The sequence below is a fragment of the Taeniopygia guttata genome, chromosome 3, assembly GCF_048771995.1.
Source record: "Taeniopygia guttata chromosome 3, bTaeGut7.mat, whole genome shotgun sequence".
NCBI classification, from domain to species: Eukaryota; Metazoa; Chordata; class Aves; order Passeriformes; family Estrildidae; genus Taeniopygia; species Taeniopygia guttata.
Genome location: NC_133027.1, coordinates 55,172,153 through 55,195,902, shown reverse-complemented (window position 1 = coordinate 55,195,902; position 23,750 = coordinate 55,172,153). Strand labels below are relative to the sequence as shown.

The 23,750-nt window shown below is 37.9% G+C and overlaps 1 protein-coding gene across 9 annotated transcripts in view; it reads right to left on the bottom strand.

Annotated features, from left to right (window-relative positions):
- The window catches only part of LAMA2 (laminin subunit alpha 2), a 333,883-nt gene that overhangs the window by 108,334 nt on the left and 201,799 nt on the right, over positions 1-23,750 (bottom strand). For 7 of the 9 annotated variants that reach the window (XR_012055037.1, XM_030267881.4, XM_072926874.1 and 4 more), the window contains 7 exons: positions 23,629-23,715; positions 17,352-17,563; positions 12,808-12,914; positions 11,530-11,793; positions 7,990-8,170; positions 4,523-4,659; positions 1,831-2,064 (listed from right to left, as the gene is read on the bottom strand). Coding sequence is in view for 8 of the 9 variants with exons in the window: in XM_030267881.4 (XP_030123741.4) it covers positions 1,831-2,064; positions 4,523-4,659; positions 7,990-8,170; positions 11,530-11,793; positions 12,808-12,914; positions 17,352-17,563; positions 23,629-23,715 (1,222 nt within the window). In the remaining variant the exon portion in view is untranslated. The remainder of the gene's footprint in view (positions 1-1,830; positions 2,065-4,522; positions 4,660-7,989; positions 8,171-11,529; positions 11,794-12,807; positions 12,915-17,351; positions 17,564-23,628; positions 23,716-23,750) is intronic. The other 2 variants (XM_072926876.1, XM_072926879.1) reach the window with 1 other exon arrangement.

Genomic DNA, 23,750 nt, shown 5'->3' with positions numbered 1-23,750 from the left:
AACCTAATGCTCCCTGTTCAAGTATACCTGAAAATAGGAGGGTGTTCAAGCAGTTTGCTCAAAGAGGTTGTGAAATCTCTCCCCATGCTTGGAAGTACTGCCTCAGCAGTGTCTTTAAGAGAAGGTGCTGGACTAGATGATCTCCAGAGGTCACTTCCAACCTAATTTGTTCTACAGTTCTGTGTCTTGAAACTCAGAATGAAGTGACTGTTGCCCATTTAAAATAATTACCTGGTAATTCAATTATTTAAATTCATCCTTCCATTTTACTATCTCTTTGTGTCAATACAGACCTAAAGAAGAATGAATCCAAATCCCAGAAAGAATCTCTAGGGGTCACTTTTAAAAACCTCCTCCCTAGAAGTACAATATCACCAATACTAGGTCACATTACCCATGCCTCTTTCTAGCCAGTTCTTGAAAATCTCCAAGAGTGGACATTTCACATATTTCTGGACAATGTGTACCACTGCTGCATAACTCTGATTTTTGTTTCTAATGTCCAATCCAATATTGCCAACCTCCCTTAGGCAGCTATTATTCCTTGTTACATCTGCCATCGTCAAGAAGGACTTTATTCCATCAATTACTCTTTGAAGTGGCTAATACATTGTAATTGCATTTCCTCCTATTAGCCTATTTTTTCAGCCTAAGAGAGAGTCCAGCTCTCTCAGTACATCCCCATAGATCATCTGCTGTGAGACTCTTCTCTGGACACTCTTCAATTTCTCAACAACACTTTCAAATCAAGCTCTAAAACTGGACACCATTTCTAAGTGCAGTCTGACCAGCATCAGCTACAGTAAAAGTAGAGCACTGAGTAGATAAAGCCTTTCCCCTGCTCGCCATGCTCTTTGTGATGTCCTATCTTGCAGCTGCATTGGCCACTGGGCTCACTGCATCCAGATCAGCAGGCAGTTCGCCTTATTTACCATAAGATTATACGATGGGTTTATATTGTGTTTTCCAGCAGGATTGCCACTCAGGCTTCTTCCTCCCAAACTGTACTTATTCTTGAGGTCATTCCACTCCAGCTAATGACCTTTCTATTTTCCCAGCCATCAGGCATTTCAAGAACCCTCTAGACAGTAATTCTACTGTTCAGCACATCAACCTCGACCTCCTCCAAGTCAGCAGTATTTTCAAATGTGCTGATTGTGAATTCTGTCATCTGTGTCGCTGAGGAAGGTATTGGCTCTGGCATAATCTGCTTGCTGGCTACCAACTGCATATCAAACCACCAATTAGTGCCCTGTAAGCTCAGCAATCCAGCCAAGTCTCAAACAACCTAAGTGTGCTGTTCTACCAAGCACAATTCCAAATGAGAATGTTGTAGATGATGATGCCAAAAGTCTTTGCTTTAATGATCCTGAACTGGATGAAGTCTACTCCAAACAGATACTATTGCAGTGAATTCTACTCATTAAATGATGAATATTGACTCCATATAAGTCAATGTACTTTGAATAAGCACTGTGGCATACTGTGGTTACTGATGTGTTTGCTTTTATTGTGCCCAGAATCTGAATAAGAATTGTATTATGGGGATGAACTGGCAACAGTTCTGTAAGAATATACAGAAATAAAAATTGGGGGGAAAAGAGGATGCTAAGGATCCTCTGTAGAGTGTCAGTATGTGGAAAAGCAACTAATAAACCCTTAAGTCTTTCTTTATGTTGGACTCCTCCCACATCAGTTCAACAAATGCACTACGAAAACCAAGGAAATTGTTGTGCATATACTGTTTGAACAAGTAAGAACAAGTGCCAATGAAATCAGAAATAAACTTCTCAGCAGTTATAAGATCAGTTAACAGCCTTATTGTCCTACCTTGCAGCTGCATTGGCCAGAATGATCAATGCATGAGCACTTTCCCTCTGCATCACAGCTCTGTGGATCTGTGCCAGCCAGAAGGCACTGACAGGCGAGACAATGTGGATAATTCCAATAGCCCAACCTGCACTCAGTGCATTTTTCTCCAGAGAATTCAGGACGGCAGAAGCAACAGCCTGTATTTAAGTCACACTGAGAACTTAGGGCTCCAATGAGGCTGCACTCACAGGGCTAAAAAGGAGAGAAACAAGGCAATTGTAATTGTGCTTCTGAAAAAAAAAACCAAAACAACAAAACCAAAACCCAACCAAAACCCAATTCACCTCTTTTAAGTATCTATAAATAAAATACAGCAATGAATTTGCACTGTCTAAAAATAATATAATTAAATTATAAAGACAGTAATGTATTTTTATTACCCATGGGTCAAGCATTTACACTAAATACATTTACAACACTGGTGGGATTTTTTTTTGATAGATATTACTTACCATAGATAAGTTAGGCATTGAAAACAAATAAACCCAAAATGGTCATGGATATTGGATTACTTTGTGGACAAAATTAACTCAGAAACTACAAGCACTCTCTAAGAAGTATTTTACATGTAAATTCTCTGCAGGCATGTTCAGAACACTTTCCTAAAATTGGAATTGCTCAGGAGCAATGGGTTCAGTGGCTCCAGAGGAATCTAGTTCAGTGTCTACTACTCATCCACCAGACAGATAACCATCCTCTTTGTACAAACGAGACTCCTAGATGAAAGTAATTTACACAGTAAGGGCTAGAGATTTAGTCATGTGATATATTTGGAAGTAAACTTGCTCAGAGAATAAGACTTGCACAGGCAAGTGAGGATAGAAACAGGTGATTTTCCAGGGTGTCTAGCTAGTGGATTCAAAATTAGCAGGGAAAACAGACGATTTCCAAAGAACAGAAGAATCCCTCAGTGCTACTACTGTGGTAGCACTGTACAGTTAATACAAGACATTGGCTGTAATCACTGGTGTGACCAGAATATCATATGGAGAAGTTCAGCTTACAGCAAAAAACTCAGTGCCAGCAGTACAGGTTACCACAGTAACTGACATGGATAGACTTTCTAAAATTACAGACACAAAGCTGAAAAAGCGAGGAAGAAAATGTGGATTCAGTTTCTAAGCAAAACTGTTTATTAAATGACTACTTAGAGCACCTTTCCTCTGATCTGAAAACAACATTTATAAAGGAAATTAATATATACAGGAAGTATACAGATGCAACCTTCACTGAATGCCAGAGAAACTACTTAACCACTGGTTAAATATTAGTCTGCAAGATGATTACCTAACTTAAAAATAAAACTTTCTGACAGAAAGAACTTTATTCTACAAGATACATTTGAACACAAAGCTGGGAAAGAAAATTGTTCACCATTCTCTGAAATATCCTAGTGTACATTATCAAAACCTAAATTATAAGCAGATGCTATGTATGATTTATGCAGTTTCTACAATGCTCTATATCCCAGACTTACAACAGCCTTGGAAATCTTCTACAAAGACTGCAAAGCAGGAGATTCACATCTCACTTTGCATAAATTAGCAACATACTGATGTGGGCTGATCATCATTAATTTAGATGGTGCCATGGAACTGTCACATAATGTGCTCACATAAAAGACAATCAGAGAATATACTTCAGAGCTCAAACAGAGGTCTTCAACCTCATTAGGCTGGTTTCAGAAGCCAATAGTCTATATCACAGCAGCACTGCGGAGGTTTCACAGGAGTTTTACATACATACCAAAAAGAAATCATTCTTGTCAATTGCTTTGCAGCCTGAGCTACGTGACTAACAGCCTTTTAAGAACAAGTATTAATAGTGCATGACTATGTTCCAAAAAGATATAGTTTTCTGGAGTAATTGTAGCAGTACTATTAAATCCCTTATCGTCAATGAGCACAGCAGGGAGGAAGAAGGCATTTGAACTTTGCACGATGTCCACTGTCACCAGTTTTCAACCTTAACTGAATACTGTGCCCCTCAACTCAAGGTCATTAGCAACAGCTTTCATGGCCTCCTCATCATTCCATCATTGTTGTCCTATTTCTTCTCCCTTCTCTTCAGATATTTTAACTCTGTGTCAAATATTGGAATAAGAAGGATTTAAAGGCTAATAATAGGGTTTGTTTCCCCTTAAAGAACATGGGGAAAAAGTGCAATTTACAACTAAGGTGGACGGTTCTTTTCTATTCTACTTGCTGTCTTTTATGCACAAATTGAAGTCTTTTCGAGCAAACTTCAAGCACAAATTCCCAGTAGTGTCACCATTAAGGCCAAAGAAAATTTGTTCCCCAAAGGCACTGCTGATTGCATGTAAATATACATCTACATACATTGTTCAATACTGTGGTAATCTCCTCAATCATGTTAAACACAGCTATAATAAAATAAAATCAGGCTCAAGCAGGACACTGACTCAATGTGACAGCAGAACCAATAGGGTGTTTTGTGTTACAGGCTGCATACCTGAGACAGAGGATCTGTAGTGCGGTAACAGTAACAGATTGCCAACATTTACACCACAGTCTCAGACCAAAACTTGCAATATGGAGATGAGTCATGATTTACAAACCAAAAACTGTGTTCCAGCTATAAATTACTGTGAAAGAGTTAACACGCATAGAGAAAATAGAAATCCACTCACCTTGCAGCCACTGACAATGTTATGGCCCCAGTGATTCGGCGCACATTTGTCACACATCTCTCCAACAGTATTGGGAGGGCAGATACAGCGCCCACTGACAGGATCGCAGTTATTGCCAAAACGTGAACACTCACAGGCTTCATGGGAAATGGAAAAAAATAAAGCAGAGGGAAAGTTATCCCTTTATATGGGAGAACAGACCCTAATGGGGTTAGCATCATTCCTTTACTGTACAGTGAACTCTCTATCTGTGGACATGGTGGGACAGAAAATGCAGGGAAAACCCCAAGAAACCAAAACCAGTAGCAGCCAAACACAGGTTAACTGTGGTTGAAGTAGCAGCAATGAGAACAGAATGGGAAAAATAAAGGCACCAACTGCAGAAGTGCAGAGGTTTCTGAGATGGTGCACTCTTGTGACATGACTGCAGGAGTGCTGCTATACAATTTCTGGGTCCATGCTGTCTCCTCTAAGAGGTCACCTGAGGGCCTCTGAGCCATCTATGAAGGGAACTTGCAGCTTATTTAACCTTTTATACCAAATTGAGAAATACCTTCTGAAATTTCTGCTGCTCTAAAGAGACTTTCCTTAAAGGGCAAAAAAGGTGTTAAAGATCTTTTTCCCCTTTCTATTCCTTCTTCAGCTTACATATCCACCACCTTGGGAGGACATCAACAAACTGATGTTTCCTCTCTATGGGAAACTGGTATTCTTTGCAGATTATACCAAATTAAAAACACTTCAGGTTTGGAAGTGCTTCCAGAAATGGTCTTTGCTCTTAAAGGATTATTAAGTGAACAATTCATTGGTGGCAAAAACAGATTCAAGGTATGTAAGTGATAAGCAGTTAAGGGGCACAAGACACACAAGTGATTGAAAGAGCAGAACTTGTGTGTGATTGTTTTCACACCCACCATCTACATAACCCATGAGGTCAGAGAAAAAGCATCATAAGCAAATTAACTCTTTGTGTGATAGCATGTTCCTTGGGGTGTTTAGCAACTTTGTTACTGAGGGCTTCATTTATGTTCATTGCCTTTACTGTGAAATACTTCAGATTGAAACTAAAAAACAAAGGATGTGCAAAGATAGAACTCCTATCTATAGTTCAAATAAGAATTGACCTTTATTTTTCCCCATCAATGCCTTGAAGACAAGGTAATCGATGCAAAGAAGATAGCAAGTTTTGCCTCCATCAGGGCAGGACCACAATGTGTTACATGCTATTTAAAATATTTTCACACACTGTAGCTTGAAGTTTCAGAATATATCTCATTGGGAGATTGAGGCTTTCAGATGTGACAGCTCATCTATGGGCTTCCAGGTACTATAAAAAATTGGCTAAAAAGTCATGGAGGGAAAGGAGATACTCAAATGTTTTTCCTATTTTTACTTTTATAATTATTTTTCAAAATAAGAGGGAAAATACAACACAGTTGTTGCAAGCAATAGTGAAATAGAAACCTCTTTTGTACCTTTGCTGCTAGAATGTCAACAATGACAATGCTTCCAGGGTTTTTCAGGCTTTATGGATTTATATTGCAAAGGCAAAAATCAAATTATGCTCCTTTTGGATAAATGCTAGATAAAAGAGGTCCAATATTTTATTTGATACACAACAGTCATGATGAAATTAATTTTTCTGTACTTTTCCTTCCAGTCTGATTTGATATACTTCTGTTAAATTTCTGATTTTCTTTGTTATTCATAATTTAATTCTTATTTTTTGTCATTTGAAGGAATACATAAGAAGCCTACTAAAAATAAATGTGAAGAAACCAGCACATTGAAAACAGAACTCCTCTCCACCTGTTCTATTAACTTTGGAACTTTAAAAATTCTGGGTTTTCTCAACATCTATAGCTGCTGCTGTTGCTTTAAACATTTGATGAACACAGGCCAATACATTTATATGTAAAATCTTACTTGGATCTACAGTATTTTATCATTTCATCACTGTTTCTTAAACCCTGTCACTTCAAAGTTTGCCAAGAGAGCAATTAAAATGTTAATGTGCAATTTTATTAATAGCCCTCTCATTTTCCTTCCCAGCTGTAGTTATAAACATTTTGTTGTGTTTCACAATAGTGATGTTCTTTTAACCTGTGGAATTTTAGAATATGCTGATCATAAACAATATAATTTTTTGCCCTTCATTTAAATTGCTAAAGGCTTTAGGACTGCAGTTATCATTTGCATTTTATTTCAAGCTCTCTCATCAGTAAGCCTGGGAACAATCTCTCCATATTCTGAGGTGCCACTGTATCTGAACTTTTCAAACCTGTGTTTTTGAACCCTTCATTCCCATGGGAGACAATACCATAGAGCAACATTTTCAAACATAAGCTATAATCCAGCCTGTATCAAGGTTTTTCCACCCTACAGGTAAAACTGAATTTTGCTGCACAAATATGGGTCTCGAGGCCTCGGTGCTCCTTCCCTTAAAATGAAAAGGAATAAGAAAAGGTAGAGAGCTAAAACTTGTTCCTTAGGCTGCTGTTCTGGATAGGAAAGGAGGAAGAACAGGCTTTGAGACACTGAGATTCCTGCTTCTGGAAAGAATATGTTTTATATCTGAAGAATAATAACAGCATTCTGGCATACCAGAAGTCAGTCACATTAGCCAACTATCTATGTGTCCTGTGATTACACCTAAATGAGTCTCTGAGACTCGAAAAACACAGTTCTATCAGGAAAGACCGATATTTCCCTGTGAAGAAACCTATTGATTGGTTTTGTTTGATATAGCAGTCTGCACTACTTCAAGGATAGGAAGCATTCATTTCAGTCTTTGACCTGATTTCCAAAAGGAAAAAAATAAAGGTAAAGAGGTGGCTGGATATTTGTGTCTAATGCTGGAGTTTCAGCATCTAGAGAAGGAAATTTTTCATCTGTTTACACAAGGGATATAGCAGATAGTTTTACTTAAAGATTTTCTTTTACACAGAAAATTCAAGTAAGCGACTAAATATTACTGTACAGGAAAGGATTATGGTAATAAAAGAGGGTCAACCATATAAGAACAATGAAAAGGGATAAAACTAGAAGCAAAGGGAGTTTTTGTGGTTTTGTTGTTTTCCTTTTATACCCCTACAAGTTGATGTGATTTGGCAAAAATTATAATCAGAGTTCTGCGATACTCTTAACTAAATTATAGGAACTTCATGGAACATTTTTGGCAGACACTACATAGAGTAAATGACATTCCTGTTCCTTCTAAATAAAATAAAACTCATAAAATCTTCATAAAATAGCAGAAATGGCTTGGGTATTTCATTCTTGCTAATCATCACCCTTGTCAAGTGAATGATGCACAAGGCTGTCTATGAAGCCCCTGTCAGGAAAATTTGTTAGGCAATACAAAATTAGCCAAACTAGAATGTCAGGAATAAATAAATAAATAAATAAATAAATAAATAAATAAATAAACCAATCAATCTGTGCTTGGGTGGAAAATGTTTACATACGAGTACAGCCTCCTTCTTCAAAGTTGTAAAACCCATGTGCACAGCGGTCACACTTCTTTCCTGTCACTCCAGGCTGGCAATAGCACTGTCCATCTCCATCGCAGTCAAAGGACTTGGAACCAAAAGAGTTGCAGTTGCAGGGAACACATCCTCTGGAAGACTGTAAGCCGAATGTTCCAGGCTGCCACAGAGTGAGGAAGGGCAGTTAGTATATGGAATGATTACCAGGAGAAAAGAGGACAAGCTGTAGGGAGATCAGGGCTGCTCTTTCCTCTTCATCACTGAAATACTGCTTTTAACAGGTTAACTTGTAGTGGTAAAACCCAGGAGCAAGGACACTAAATGCCCTACACTGCTGAGAAAGGATAATGGTTTCAGAACGTTACCTGAGGCTATAATGAATGTTCTGCAATGTAACACATTTCTTATGAGGCTGTTTCCCTAAGTACAATTCTCACTTGGAATGAAAGGTATGTCAGCACAAAATACACACCCCATCTCTGGTTGCAAGACTATGTCAGGGAGAGTTTGTAGCTAAGAGAGTGAATTAAAATTCTTAGCTATGAATGGACATCGATTCAACTAGAAAGTCTCTGAATTAGATTTTATCTCCTCTGAGCAAAGGCAATATCTTTATACAGTAACTTAAGGGCAATTCTTTAGAATTATATATAGGAATAACTTCAGAAGAGCATAGAGATAGTGTATTTGTGTACAATACAAACAAATAATGGGGATTTTTTAAAGATAAAAAACTCTGCCTTTGGATTAGGCCTCTGTTTCTCTTCTGTTTTCTCCCTTTTCTTTCCTTTTTCCAAGTGATAAATATAACATTTCTACAGAACCAGAGTAGATGTTATCAGTTGTAGTAAGAAATTTCTTTCTTAACTTCATTAGTGGAGTGCAAAAAGTAAAGAAGGGAAGACACACACTCATTTGTATACTGTGATATGGAGTTCTACATGAAGCTTTCAACCAAATGACCTTGTGAGTTTCACGGCATCAACCCACAGAGGCTCCTTGGAACAAACCAGACTTGATATTCAAATGACAAACTCAGTCTTGAGCTGCTTTAAAATGGGAGTACTTCTCTACCTGTTCTTCAAGCATTATAATTTTCAGTGAATACTGAAATCCAAATCCTATTAATAACTTCACTTGAAATTGATATTACAACATTAATAACAAAATCTATCAGTGAGTTTGATAGAAAAGCAGAATGTTAAAAATGAGATATTAAAAAAATCACTGCTAATGAATATAAATGGAACAAAGTGAAAAATATTTAATTTATAATGTGCTACTTTGTGATCCAGGCACGAGGTGTTAGATTTTTACCAACTATAAATCAGTAGATCTTCAAATCAATGTAGCTGTGCTGGCTTTGACCGTGGCAGTGGTTGTCCCTCTGTACTAAGCACTAGTGCTGTGTCCAGTTCTGGGCCGCTTACAAGAAGAAAGACATCAAGGTGCTGGGGCATGTCCAGAGAAGGGCAATGGAGCTGGTGAAGGTTCTCGAACACAAGTTCTATGAGGAATGGCTGAGGGGACTGGAGAAGAGCAGGCTCAGGGGAAATTTTCTCTCTACAAATCCTCGATAGGAGCTGTAGCCAGGTGAGAATTGGCTTCTCCTCCCAGGGAACCAGCAACAGGACAAGAGGACACAGCCTCAGGCAATGCCAGGGGATGCTCAAGTTGGAAAAAAGGAACAATTTCATCTCTGAAAAAGTGGTCAGCCATTGGAGCAGGCTGCCCAGGGCAGTGGTGAAGTAATTCAAGAAATGACTGGACATGGCACTTAGTACCATGGTCTAGTTGACAAAGTGGTGATCAGCCAAAGGTTGGACTCGATAGACTTGGAAGTCCTTCTCAACCTTAATGATTCCATTACTACTATTTTATATTAATTTGTTCCATGGTAGAACCCCTAACTAACCATTTGAATTGGTGAATTCCCTGAAACTTCAGAAGCTTTCCATTGAAATGTCCTGAAATCTGATCTCTGAGGTTAATACAGAAGTTCCCCACTCATACAGAGAAACTGCTGATAGGTGTCAGAATATAGGATCACACTATGGTCAGAATTTGGCTGAAAAATCTTACAAGCCAAAGCAAATGCTTGATTATACATGTAATAAGGAATTACACTGCTTTTCATTTCCAAACTCTATATTGAAATGTTTTACAAATTTCATAGTTCTGCCTGACAAAACATGACATATCAGAGAGAAAGAGGTAGTCAAACTCACTTAATTAAACTCAAGGTTCAATAAAACACTTGATTATCTCTAAAGATTTCTTTTACACAGGAAGAAACACAGAAATGTGAATACGCACAATTTCAGGACAAACATTCAGATTCATGCAGTGAAGTAACCAATACACAGCATGCATCCCAGTTCTCAAGATAAAGTTTGCTAGGATCTAATAAATTCTGTTTATATGGGTAGCAATCAGAAAAAGTCTGATATCAGCACTCCACACTGTGTTAAGCTGTAAAAGACTACCACCATGCTGGGTTTCATTCTGTGAGGAGGGCTGCACACAAAGTCACTTTGGTCAGTCATGCAAACTTTAACCCCAAGTTAAAGTTCTCAGCAAAGTTTGCTTACACACAGAAATTCTAAGAATCACTGAGCAAGAGATAAGATCTTCGACTACTATTAGGAAATACACTGAACTTTCTGAATATGTCATTATATTGTGTCTCCATCTGTGTACTGTGTGGGCAACACAGTAACCTAATACATGTTTAATTGGAAAAAACTTATTTCTCCAAGGAAGTCTATATGGATAAATACAGCATGGGTCCCAGAGTCAAACTGAGGATGAAAAACACTGCCAGGTATTTTTCAAACAGGGTAAGTGTGCGGATTTTGAGTTGCTGGGAGTACAAACAACATTCCTAAAATACTGCTCTGTTAGAAGCAGTTGTATCATAATTACTTAATTTTAGGAAATAAGTTGCTTTGTTGGTCTGTGATAAGGAACAAACACTCCTATCATTTTGGGTGTTACATTCACTTAAGTGGCACTGCATTCAGTTTAAAATGGCTCAGATAACTGAGAACTTTTCACAAATATTTGCTATTGAGAACTCTTAACACCAGTTATTATCAATATTTTAAAATTAGATCTTAACTCTTTGCCTCAGGGGCTGATCCTTCTTGCAACCTCCTTAAGATATTGATTCTTGAATTGTTAGAAAAACAAGTTTTATGCTGCAAGGTCCAAGAAAATCCCACTGATTCCATTGATTTATGTACATCTCCCATGCATTTCGTGCATACTGCTGTTGATGGTGCTGTTTTGGGACTTAGTCTGGTATTTGATTTCTTGCTGATATCATCATTTGCACGATGAAGCCGTTAGGACAGGGAAAGCACCCTAAAACACTGTTTGTCTTCTGAGCCTGTCTTCTTGAGACTTTCTTATATTGTAACACAGGTATTAAAAATTAGAAATCCAAGCAATCTGTGTGAGCTCCAAACACAAGCGAACAGGAGACTTCAGCCCATGCAAAGCAGAGTTTCCCATTACCAGAGCTGCAGGCCGGTAAGCGCCTCGTGGGCACCCACCGGCACTGCTGGTGCCCCACCTCCGCGGGGGTACTCGGATCTGCTGACTGCTTCCCGTATTTTCTTGCAATTTAGGCAACTGTCTGCTGATTTCACAGTGTCTGCCCATAAATCCTGATTTGCAGATACATCTTCCCAACATATCACACTGCAGTGACGCAGATCCTAAAGCACTGCAGCCACAAGGTATACAAAACAGCTTTTCTGGGGCCCAGAAGTAGTTAGGCTTGAAGAATGAAAAGTAAACACTGTTAAAAAGTGAAGATAAGGAAACTACACCACATAAAAGGGTATAGAAATAAAGACAGGAGTAAGCACTGAAGTATACAAAGATAGGTCCAACTAACCACCAGTATTGTATTAATGAGCTTGAGATGTTTGCTGGGTACCTTATGAAATCTGCAAATTCCACTGATACCAGCAATTTTTCTTTGAACAGACTCTTTAAATACTGTTGAAAATAGAGTGTGAGCAAACCACTTCAGAAATGACATAATTTTAAAAGGTGAAAATGATCCTTTTGATTTCTGTAGAATCATTTACGTGCTTTAAATTAAACACAGGTGAAGGTGTTCTGAGGACATAGGCCTAACTCATGAGTCCTTATGTTGAACTAGAGAAATGTGCAGCCAGCTATAGCATATTCCTTAGCAGCCTGGAGACAACTCTTTGAAAGTTTATGAAACAATATTTCTCTGCAGTGATTTATGAGACAGGAAAACAATGTCAAGGCAAAAAAAACTTTCACCAAATAATAATACATTGTTTAGACACTACAAGAAGAAACCCTAAGAAAAAAACATAAAGGCAGAACATTCCAGCAGAACTAAACCAGCACCCTGCTTTTTTAAAAAAAATAAACATCAGATACTATCAGACATTTTGCAGCTTTCTTCATAGAGGGATTATCTCCCAAAGCTGCAATATTTTAAACTAACGTTTTATATCAAACATTCAAAATATAAAGTGTATATGCTATGTATAAAAATGTACTTAGAGATATAGTGAGGCTTAAAATGCATTCATTGCATGTAAATGCTATGTCTTGTGTTCTGTTCTAGAAAACAATTAGAAAACTTTTAAAAATCAACCATTTTACCTTTGTCTACATAAGAACAATCTATACATGTTCTTTAAGTGAAGATTAAACAACAGAAAAAGCCTATCCAGAACCAAAGGATATTTAGTTGAGATAAACAGTGAAGAAAGCTAAAAGGAAACCCCATTTATGGTCACTCACTTTGCAGATGTCACAGCGGCGCCCAATAACGTTTGCTTTACACTTGCACTGGCCCGTGCGAGAGTCACAGATCTCTGAGAAGGAGCCATTCATGTGACAGTGACAGGCTGCAGAGGAAGAAGGAGATGTCATTGTGTTCCCTGAAGGTAAATCTAATAGCCACATGTTTACAGTGCAGCTTTTGCCGCCCTGAGAAAAGCCCAGCCTGGATCAAGCAGGAAGGTGTCGCTCCCATACACCGATATATTAACCTGCTCATATTAATGCGGAATTTTTCTCCAAACTATTGCAGTCAGAAATTTTGCCTCAAGTTCATTAAAAGCTTGTTTCAGATGCTCCTCTCAGATCAAAGCAGGATGTCGAGGGCAGATTACTAAGTACATGCCCAGAGACTTGGAGTGGGAAGGGCAGTGCTGAGAGAAAAACAGAATACAGACCCTCACACAGGGTGTGTACAGGATGTAGCTCCAACCAGTGGGAGCGTTACTGCTCCACATGCTGGTTCTGCTGTCCTGGAGTTCACTCCCTGTTCATTTCAGGAAATGCTGTCAGGCTGCAAACCCAGTACAAGGTTGAGACTATACAGGGGCAGTAATGCTCTCATGCCCCAAGCTGCCCTGGAAAATATACCAAGGATTATCTGCTACCATGACTCTCCAGGATTTCTGCCTCAGCAACAGCATCATAGCTCCCAGAGGAAATGTAACCCAACTGACCAACCTAACTGATCTCAGTGCTCTCCTGAAGATTTAAAAAGGCAGTGAAAATGCTGTTTCCTGAGGAAAACAGCAATGCTTCTGGCTCTTAAATTCTTACGTTTTAAGAGAAGACAAATTTTGGGGAAGATGTCTATCACCTTTTATGTTCTTCAACCACAAGAACCTTTGTGTTCTTCAATCCTTTTAGCATGCAGAGTTTTGGAAAAAAACCCTTAGCACTCACAGTAGGGAGCAGGGATGTGATTGCTGTCACAGGGACTACAACCTAGCAGTCACTGGTGGTTATGCATGAGCTGGCTACTGCACATCCTTTCTTTTTTCTCTCATGGGGGAATGAATCCACATCTCTATTATCAATCTACTCTCTGATCTTGGGCTCCACCCCACATTTTGCCTTCTTGCAGTGCCCTATCTGCATGTGTTGCTTTTTTTTAACTCAACCTGACACCTTCATTTTAAGAAACACTTGAGAGTCCCAGCAGTGAACACATGGCAGTCACATACTTGCATGTCAGAAGGTGCTATGTGAGACAAAGCAGTTTTATTTTTCTTATATATAGATCATTACAACAGGACCTTCGTGATTACTTCATTGGACTTAATAATTTACAATTTCCAATTATAAATTGAAAGGACTGGTGTGGGGGTTTTCTCCCTGCTTTTGAGGTATTCTGCAGACGTTCCTCCTTTTAATGAAAGCAACCTTATGACTTGCCATTATGTTCATGGCATTTTTTCTCAAATGTTTGCAAAAATTCTGGGATAAGTAACAAAAATGTGCTGGTTCTGCTGTTCATACCAGTTATGTAACACCTTCAGAGATTTCAATCTCCTTCTGTTTTGCAATATATTTTGAAAAAGTAAAAATTAAAAGACATGTCTGATGTAATTAACATTGCTTATCTTTTCCTTTCAGCTTTCAATACTAAACAAATCTATTATTTACCTCTTTCATCCTATATACAGCCCTCTTTAACCTGATATTAATGTTTTAAAACTTTTGACACTCAAAAACTTACATGGTGATAAGTATCTCATCCATATATGTTTTGAGTATATATTTATACAAATTGGTCAGCGGAGAAAGAAGATGCTCAAGCTCAGATTCAACAAACTACAATTCTCAATGTTAATTAAAAATGTTTCACTAACCTTTTTATATAGACCTCAAAACCCAAGCTCATTCTGATTTGAATTGCTTTGCTTATCAGGCATATGACAACACAAGAATCAAAAAGAAAACTTACACCAATGTTATAAACAGATTAGTTTTTCCTATTTATATTACAGCACGGCATGGTGTCTTAATTCAGTCACAGATGACTGAGTGCAATGCAGTAGTAAGGGAGAATTTGGAATATCAGGACTTTGATTGTTTTTCTTGGCTCTGGCAAGAAAAACAGTATGTACATAGATAAGAAACATGCAGTCGGGGCTATCCATCTAACAAACTGTTACTCAATTTGATAAATTGCACTTATCTCACCTAGAACCTTCCCATTCATTCACCTCTACTGGGAAAATTAGCTCTTGTCCAAACCTACAAATGGTTGTTATAATACAATGAAAGAAATTTGAAATAGAAAGAAGTACAAAGAAATTTGTCATACTTTCTTCCCAAATGACACCGGTCAAGACTCTTTATTTGTTCTACATTTCTATAAATGTTTATGAGCTTGTATTTATGATCATGCTACACACTTATTCTTCTACAACAGTAGTACCTATGCACTGGAACATAGGCAGACTTGATTATTTGCGTTAATTCATCTTGTGACACTGAGCTTTATTACCATCAGCTCAACCTCCAGGTATTTGCTTCAGTGTATTGTGCTGTTTCACACAAAAAACCAACCTACTAGAATCAAATCAAATAAGCTTAGGACATTTGCTCGTTGTTCTTAGATTTATAGTTTTGTACAGATACACCAAAAACTTCAGAGATGCTATGATGATACAAAGCTGTACTGTCATTTGAAATGGTTAATGCACACAACAGCACTGTACTGAGAAAGAGCAAGAGACATTTCAAACAATAATTTGAAAGCAAATTCATGCTTTGCAATACTCTTGGATTTGGCTTTTTAATAAGGAACAAAATTGAAAACAACAAAGTAAAAGCACAGTCCCTCTGATATTGTTGCTGCAGGGCAAACTTCACGGAAGTCTGCAAAGGAAATAAAAAATCATATGCAAAGAAGAAAACCCACATGAAAGGCAGAGAGTAGATGAATACAAGGTAACTGCAAGCACAAGGGTATGAATACATTGGGGGCTCTCCCTGTCAATGATATGAACAACAAAAGCAAATCCTATAATTCAACATTAAACACACATTTCTTTTAAATAATTTTTTTAGTTGTATGTTTTTCAAACTCTCCTCTTATAAAACCTTTTTCTCATGGACCTATCACTACTGTGGAAATGGTCAATGCACCAGTCCTACTGATGACTCAAGAACAGTGAAAAGGTACTGGAAGCTGTAATTTTTGACATACACTTCTTTTTAAATCACTTTACATATTTAACATTGCAACTTATATGACATCATTCATCATGACCTGTTAACTTATGAAGAGAATATATAGGATTGTCCATTTTTTTTCTGGCATTTTGTAAAGTAGGTACAGAAAACATTTACACAGTTATGTCTTCAGGGTTATCTATGACTTTGTGTACATCAATGTTTATTGCCCTTAGGTGAGAAACTTGGTGATGTTCTGCATTGTGTTTGCTCCCATACACTCTCTGGAGGTCCAACATAACCTCGGATTTTCACTTTTAGAAAAAGGGCAATTTCTGGAAGTGGATGACTTCTTTGCTCACAGCACATACTGCAGACATGGCCCCCATGTTCCTACACACAGAGCAGTAAGGCAATGTCCCAGCTCTTTTACTTGTGTAATTTTATCCTGCTATAACACCTTTGTACTCAGTGAGGTTACTCTTGTGTTTATAATGGGCCAAACAGGAATAAATCCTTGTGACAGTGAAATAAAATGCTTGGCTTTTTCACAACAGTTTGTAACTTGTTTTATTCCACTTCTCAGAATGTGAAGGAAGAGTACGTGAAGAAGGTTTTTAAGTTAGAAGCACTTCTTCTGCATTCTGAATTGTGCCAGCAACAGCTCAGAGAGAGCCACTGCCTCCTATAGAAAGAAAAGCTCCTGTTCCTACCAAATCTTTCATCTTCACTGAATAATTTTTTTGCAATCACTAAGTGGAAAGATGTGCTGGGGCTGGTAGTTGAATAACATGCTGCCGCTCAGCTGAGAATTGATAGTTTGCTGCAGTGCCAGGCATCTTCCTCCAGAGCACTTTAGAAAAATTGTCTGGAGATTTTAGGGTCTGATTGGCAGGTGGGAGAATCTTGACCTGCAAGCAGCAGCACCTCCCAACTCTTACTGAGGTTATATAAGTGGGAAACAAGTTACAAATGCTGCCAGAGCTGGACCCTGAAACTGAAACATCACTCCCTCCTTTCAATCTTATAAAAGAACAGGATTTTTCTAGGTAGCTTATAGCATTTTTTAGTGATTAGTTTCCATTTATTTGTATTTATTTTTGTAGATCTGACATTTAGTATAACCTTTATACCCATGCAATGCTCCATTGTCTTCTTCCCATGTCTGCTTCAACTAGAGCTTTTTTTAATAAGTTATTCTTTCTGTTTACTTTAAAGCCTTTCTAGATGCAGATGCACAGTATCATTTTTAGAGCTCTACCATTCTCTTGCTCACACATACAGAGGCACAGTCTTCCTCTCAGGAACAAAGTTATAAGATAGATCAATACTGTCAGGAGCTGTAAAACTTCGTGACTTACGCTGACAGTTCCTTGCATGAAGAGCATCACCAAAATATCCATCAGCACACCTCTCACAATATTGGCCTGTTGTACCTGGCTTACATATCAGACAAGCACCAGACAAGCTGTCACAGCTGCCAGGAACAGAGAAGTCAAGGTTGTCATTACATTGGCATGGTTGGCATGATCCTCCTGGTATTAGAGGTTGTCCAAAATAGCCTTCTGCACACCTATGGTAAAAGACATCATCAGTTAGGACCCTTAAACAATCCTCTCATTATAAATATTTAATTCTGTTGCCTCCCTAATCACCAAAAATTATTTGATCTTCTCTCAAGTGTGTCTTAAGCATCTTTTTTTCTTTTTCTCTCCTTCTCTTTTTTAACAACACTGTAGGTACAGTACCAGCTGAATCCTGCCAGTTCTGCCAGTAATTAGACTTCAGTGGGAGAAAAATCTTGTCACTGGCACTGAAGGTGACACAAAGCATAGCAAGTAATCTTAGTGGAACGCTAAAGGAAGAGGGGTTGGACTAGATGACCTTGAAAGGTCCCTTCCAATCCAAACTATTCTATGACTCTGTGTTAGATATACTTTGCATTTCAGCACGTTATGTGTAGATGTTCTGTACTCAATCACCAGCAAGCCTGATGATGTTTTTCCCCCTCTACCTTAACAACTTCTTTAGTTTAGAAAAACACCTTTAGAATGTAATACAGACATAATTTTTTTTTTACCTAACAAGATCCATCTCCTGACTTAGACTTCCCCTGATCTACTGCATGGCCAGATTTGCTTAATTAATGGATTTCTAGTCTCTGTGTATGGGTGGGTTTTGCTCATGAGCACAGGAACTATATTGTTGTGTACTATACCTTTCATATTTTAAGAGAATTGTTAGAAAATATCACATCATTTTCCACCTTGCCCACCTGCAATTTTCTGTGAGTACCATGTAAAGCAGGTTAGTGAATCTGACCTAACATGAGTCTGTATTTAAAGCAAATTTCTACTCATCTCACAGCCTATTTCCTATTTATATTCTGGTCTGCTTTCCCTTTCTGTTATATTTGCTCACGCTTCATAGTAAGAGCAACTTGCAGATAGTGAAGAAAAAGAAAATAAAAATTGCACAGTTCTGGCTAATGAATTTATTCATGTGCATCTCAGATGAACTCCAATTAGTATAACGAAAACAGAAACTACATAAAGCACATTGCACAAAACAATTTTTCCTACTATTTTTAAGTCAGTCTGAATGCAGTTTTAATGTACACAAACATCCTCTCTACTTTGTAGTAGTACTGGAGAGCACGGTTGAGGAAAATTTTGTGTATCATTGTAAGGAATGCAGAAATGCAGAGCTCACTATGCTGTCACTCTTGTGAGCATCAAGTTCATTTTCATTGCTTCCAGAATATCTCATAATGCTTTTAATTGGATCTTAAGCAAAGCTGTCTAAACATGTACTAAATATTATTCAATATCATCAGCAAAGATCATAAATATTATAAAAACTAGATAACTGAGAGCAGGGAGGAAAAAACAGTGGGAACTAATTGACGAGGTTTTTGTAGTTTTACACAAAATAGAATTTTTTTCCATTCTCTCAAAATATCCAAGATACAGCCCATAAACCAATAATATGTATAAACAGTCCAGTGGTTTGGATGCATGTAAGCACTCAGGACCATGAGTAGAATTTCCACAATCTAGCCCACTCCTGTAGCACAGTCATCTCTCAAAATTACCTCCTCATAGCAACAAGACATCAAAATCTTGTCATTAGAATAATTCAGGTATTTTATTTTCAGAACCTGCCATAAAGGTAGCAATTTATTGTATTTCCTGCAAAGGAAGAGATTATTTTTTTTTTCTTGATGGAGGATATCTCAGCAACAAAAAAAGACTAATTTTTAGCTTAATTTGCCAAAATAAATTGGCTTTTTTCAGTGACATTATCTCAGTTACAAAGGCTAAGAACATGTAGCAAGCAATAGCCACATTTTATCAAAACCAGAGAGTATCTGAATTATTTATGCAGTTACTTTAATTTACCTAAAGTAGATTACATCTGAAGTTAACTCATGCTTTGCTAACATACTACTGGTGTGTTTATCATAAATCTGTATCTCTTGGTCCTACTAATCTATTTGACTTCACTTAATGTGTGTTTGTTTTCTTCTTTCACTCTCATTTAGGGGTTAGTTCTGTATTCGACAGCATTCACAGAAACCAAGCAGTTCACAGAAAGAATACTCCAATGATTTATGTGAAATGCACTGCTAATAATTTCCTCTTATTAACAGCAGGAGAACTCAGTAACTCTTTGTATTTTCATCAGTTTACACTTCAAGAATTTAAATTAGAAAATCCCACTACCATTACATAGCCATATTTTACTTATGCACATACATAATCTCAAATCCAACTGAAGATGATCCTGAAAGTAGCGGTAAACCAGTTAAAGCTGAAAAGAGAACTGTGTACATATATCTATGTAAATTCTTCCTCTTTTTCTACCACTTCTGCTGAACTTGCAAGGGAAAATTTTAAAAATCCACTTTGCTTAGTTCCATCTTTATTCCCTTAGGGACATTCCTACTCCAGCTTCTTTTCTCAGGTTCAAAACATAATATAGTTGGGAAGATTTAGATAAAAAACACCAATAAGTATGCGGCATGGAAAATTACTTCTATGCATTACACAAAATACATGTAAGAAATTACTTCTAACTACAACATAACACCTCTGAGATTAAAAAATAACCAAAACTAGGAGTAAAAGCAGCAAAAAAAGATTGTGTTCATATATTTCTTTTCTATTCTCAAATGTAGGTGTGTCTGTGAGTGACATTGCTTTTACTTAGCATAAGTGGTGCCAAAGACAGGGCTACTACTAAAAAATATGTGTAAAGAATGTGTGCTGAGCCTGGTCAGTATGGAGTTAATATTCCTCATAGCAGTCTGTATGGTGCTTTGTATATACACATATATGCACAGAAATACAGGTCTATTTTATACATTTCTTTATATTTACTGGGGAAAAAACCCCTTGAGACAGAGTTAATTAAGCCTGCAAATCCAAATGCTTTAAAGTCTGGAAATACTGTTTTTATGGAGTCTTTGAAATTTATGTGCATTCAACCTGTGCACAAAATCAGGCAAAAGCCCTGTGGAGAACTGGCTTGTGAGCACGCAGTGAGATATCTTAACTCAGGTGCACAGCACAGATGTTATTGCTGTGTGACCAACTATAAATCTTGTATTTTCTAATGTCAGAACGCCTACCTTTGCAAGCTGCAAACAATCCTGCGTAACACATTTGTTGTACCAAATCTCCTGAAATGTTTGACCCTTTTCCCATCAGTACTGCAACACAGACTTGCTGCTCTGGCACGAGTGGAAGAATTATATTTGTTACAGCGAGCAGCAGTTTGAAGCCACAGTGCTCATGAGAGGCTGTGGCTGGTGGCACTCCATTCCAGAATTCCAGAATGGGGGAGGTAGGGGCGAGGAAGGACATGGGTCAGCTGACCCTTCTCCTCACACATGAGGGAAGGTCACTGGATCCATGCACATAAATCATGTAGTCCTGCAGGAAAAGCTGACTCTCATGTATTTTACTTATTTTCCCTAGCAAGAATGTATTTGGAAAATGGATATGATCGTCCAGCAAATGTGGTGCGTTAAAAGGACAATCTTTTGTCATTCTCATACATCCTTTCTACGAAGTTAAGAGAATGTCCATCCTATTTCATATGCCTTTGGAAAAGTGAGCAGTGAGCAAAGGAAAGAAAACTTGTGCCTAATTGTTAGGGAAAAACATTACATAGGAAAGCTGAGCTCTCTCTACAATTATAGATACATGATAACTCCCAACACAGTTTATATCTTCAATTATCTCGATGGTTTTATGAGCTGGAGCCCTCATAATATTGAGCAATTATGACACCATTTTCCTGAGAGTTACAGTGAAAGAAGTAGCAATTTTTTCTTGACATTTTACAAATCAGAGGGATGCATGTATCTCCCTAGGGGACAGAGGATATATTTTTAGGTCAAATAAGAACAGTGCTGCACATTCTCACTTCATGATACTTATTATGTCATGATAATTTAGCATTGTTCAGCTAATGAATCACATGGCTAAGATCACCTGTCACTTTGTAGTTGCTAAAATGAAAGAGAATTTCATGCAAACTCTCTCAGCAATTATACAACCACTGCTAATAACAAAATGCAACATGCTTTCTCCTGATCATTATTATTGACGGCTGCAGACATTTTAAAACAACTTGTTACAATTAAAAGCAAATAGTTCTGTGAGCTTCGGAATTAATGGCCTAAATTTCCAGTTGATTTATACCTCATGGTTACAAGGATAAGGGCTGATTATTTGCTTCAGGATGCTGCTACTCAGCAGGGAGTACCCTCAGGGTAGAGCAGCACTTTTTCCTTGCCCTGTGAAAGTTTTCTTATGGGCAGAACATTTAGCAATCTCTCTTGTTCTCTCTCTATCTGTTTAATCAGGTGTGAGTTCACACAGTATTCTCCCCCTCAGCTATGACATGTCCTGATTTATTAACCTCTATTCAGCCACTTCTTTTCATAAAACCTTCAGGAACAATTATCATCTTTGAGCCCTCCTACCTTCCGCCAAATTTAGTTGAAATTGACCTACAAGTGCAGATCACTTCACAGGCAGCCAGAGAGACATGCACAAAAAGATCACAGTAGCCTCATTTCCTTAGGAGATCAGGCTAAAATCAAATTTAGCCATTTATTCAGACTCTGTCCTACTGCATCTACAGCCTGTGCTCCACTCAGAAACAGCACTTGTTGCTAATGGAAGCTGTCAATGACCCTGCATTGACAAACTGCCACCAAAGTGCTCTTGATGTGATTTATTCCTGCCGTCATTAACTTCACAGCCCACTAGCTGAAAGAAGGTGATGACTTCCCAGACAGACAGGAAAAGACAGGCAGAAATAGCAGCAGCAGGAGCAGACTCGGTGATGATGGGTGGAAACAGGTGACAGCCTGCACTCTCACTTCAGGACAGATATAGCACAACAGGAGATTTAAAAGGAAGTAGTTGTAAATTGGAAAGAGGGGACTATAGGGAGATTCACAGCATATGGTCAGGTTTCGGCTTTTCTGGTTGTCTTTTACTCTTGGTTTATTCCTACTTCTTCTCATCCCAGCCTGAATATTTTAAGATTTCATTCAGAAGCCTTATCTTTTTTTAGGGTTTGCCTTGAAAAATCCTTCAAGCAATGGATTCCACAACAAGGAAGTTCCAAATGGCAAGAGCCTACTAAGCCATGTTTCCATGCCCCTTAACTGTCTAGCTAGGTGTTACACAGTTATCTGGCTCCCCAAGCCCCTCTTGAAAAGGTGTCATTGGCAGGGTCACAGGGCATTGAGATCATAGAGACAAAGCCAACACTGATTCATCATGACCTCCAAACAGCTAGCAGAAGTCCCCTGGCACACTAACTGCTCTTGAAATCTGTTCCATCCATGTGAAATCCCAAGGGACCAAAGGCATGCAGACACAGTAGTGATATCCCTTGCCTATGTGGTCTCACCTCCTGTGGAAGGGGGTTCCTAGGAGCTTAGCACTAGAAGTCACACCAGCTCTTTGTTTCATTTAAATTCTCCACATGATCCCTTCAGCATAATGCCTTTGTAAAGCTAGCAATAAGTGTAGGAAATACATATTGAACTTCTCAATGTCTTTGACAAAGAAGAATTATCTTTTTTGGTCATTAAAGCATAGTTTGTTCTACTTGCTAAATAAGGACTGCAACAGAAAATGAGAAACAACAAAAATGAAAATATTCTTTTAAAAGAAAAATTAAAATTTACAAATAACTTATTAGAAGAACTGTATTTTCACTGCATATTAACTTCTCTAAGTGAAACATCAGTAATTTACTGCATATTTGAATTGCCATGCTATAAACATCCAAATGACAAAAGAGTCAAAAGGTTTATAAAAATCTCAGAAGAGTGACAGAAAAGCTAGAAGAAACTTTTTTAACAAAGACTCTTACTTATCAGCAAATGCTTCTTGGAAACCTGACATTTTACCAGAAAATAATAAAACAAGCATAAGAAAATACAAGCTCATGGATCCAATATCAGAGGGAAATGCAGAGGAATTTTTTCAATGAGTTTCAGAACAGGAATGGGGATGAGAAATGCAGGTAATAAAAGGTAGAACTGTTCCATGTGATCAATACTTTTGTTTCAGGTCTCATATGACTAAAAGCATGGTGCCTGCTTACCTTTCACAGCGTGGTCCCACGTAGCCAGCTGGGCATTCATCACACATTAATCCACGATGTCGGTCAAAATGACATGTTGGGCTAAAGCTGTGTTGTTGATATTGAGAAAGAAGAGGGACAAG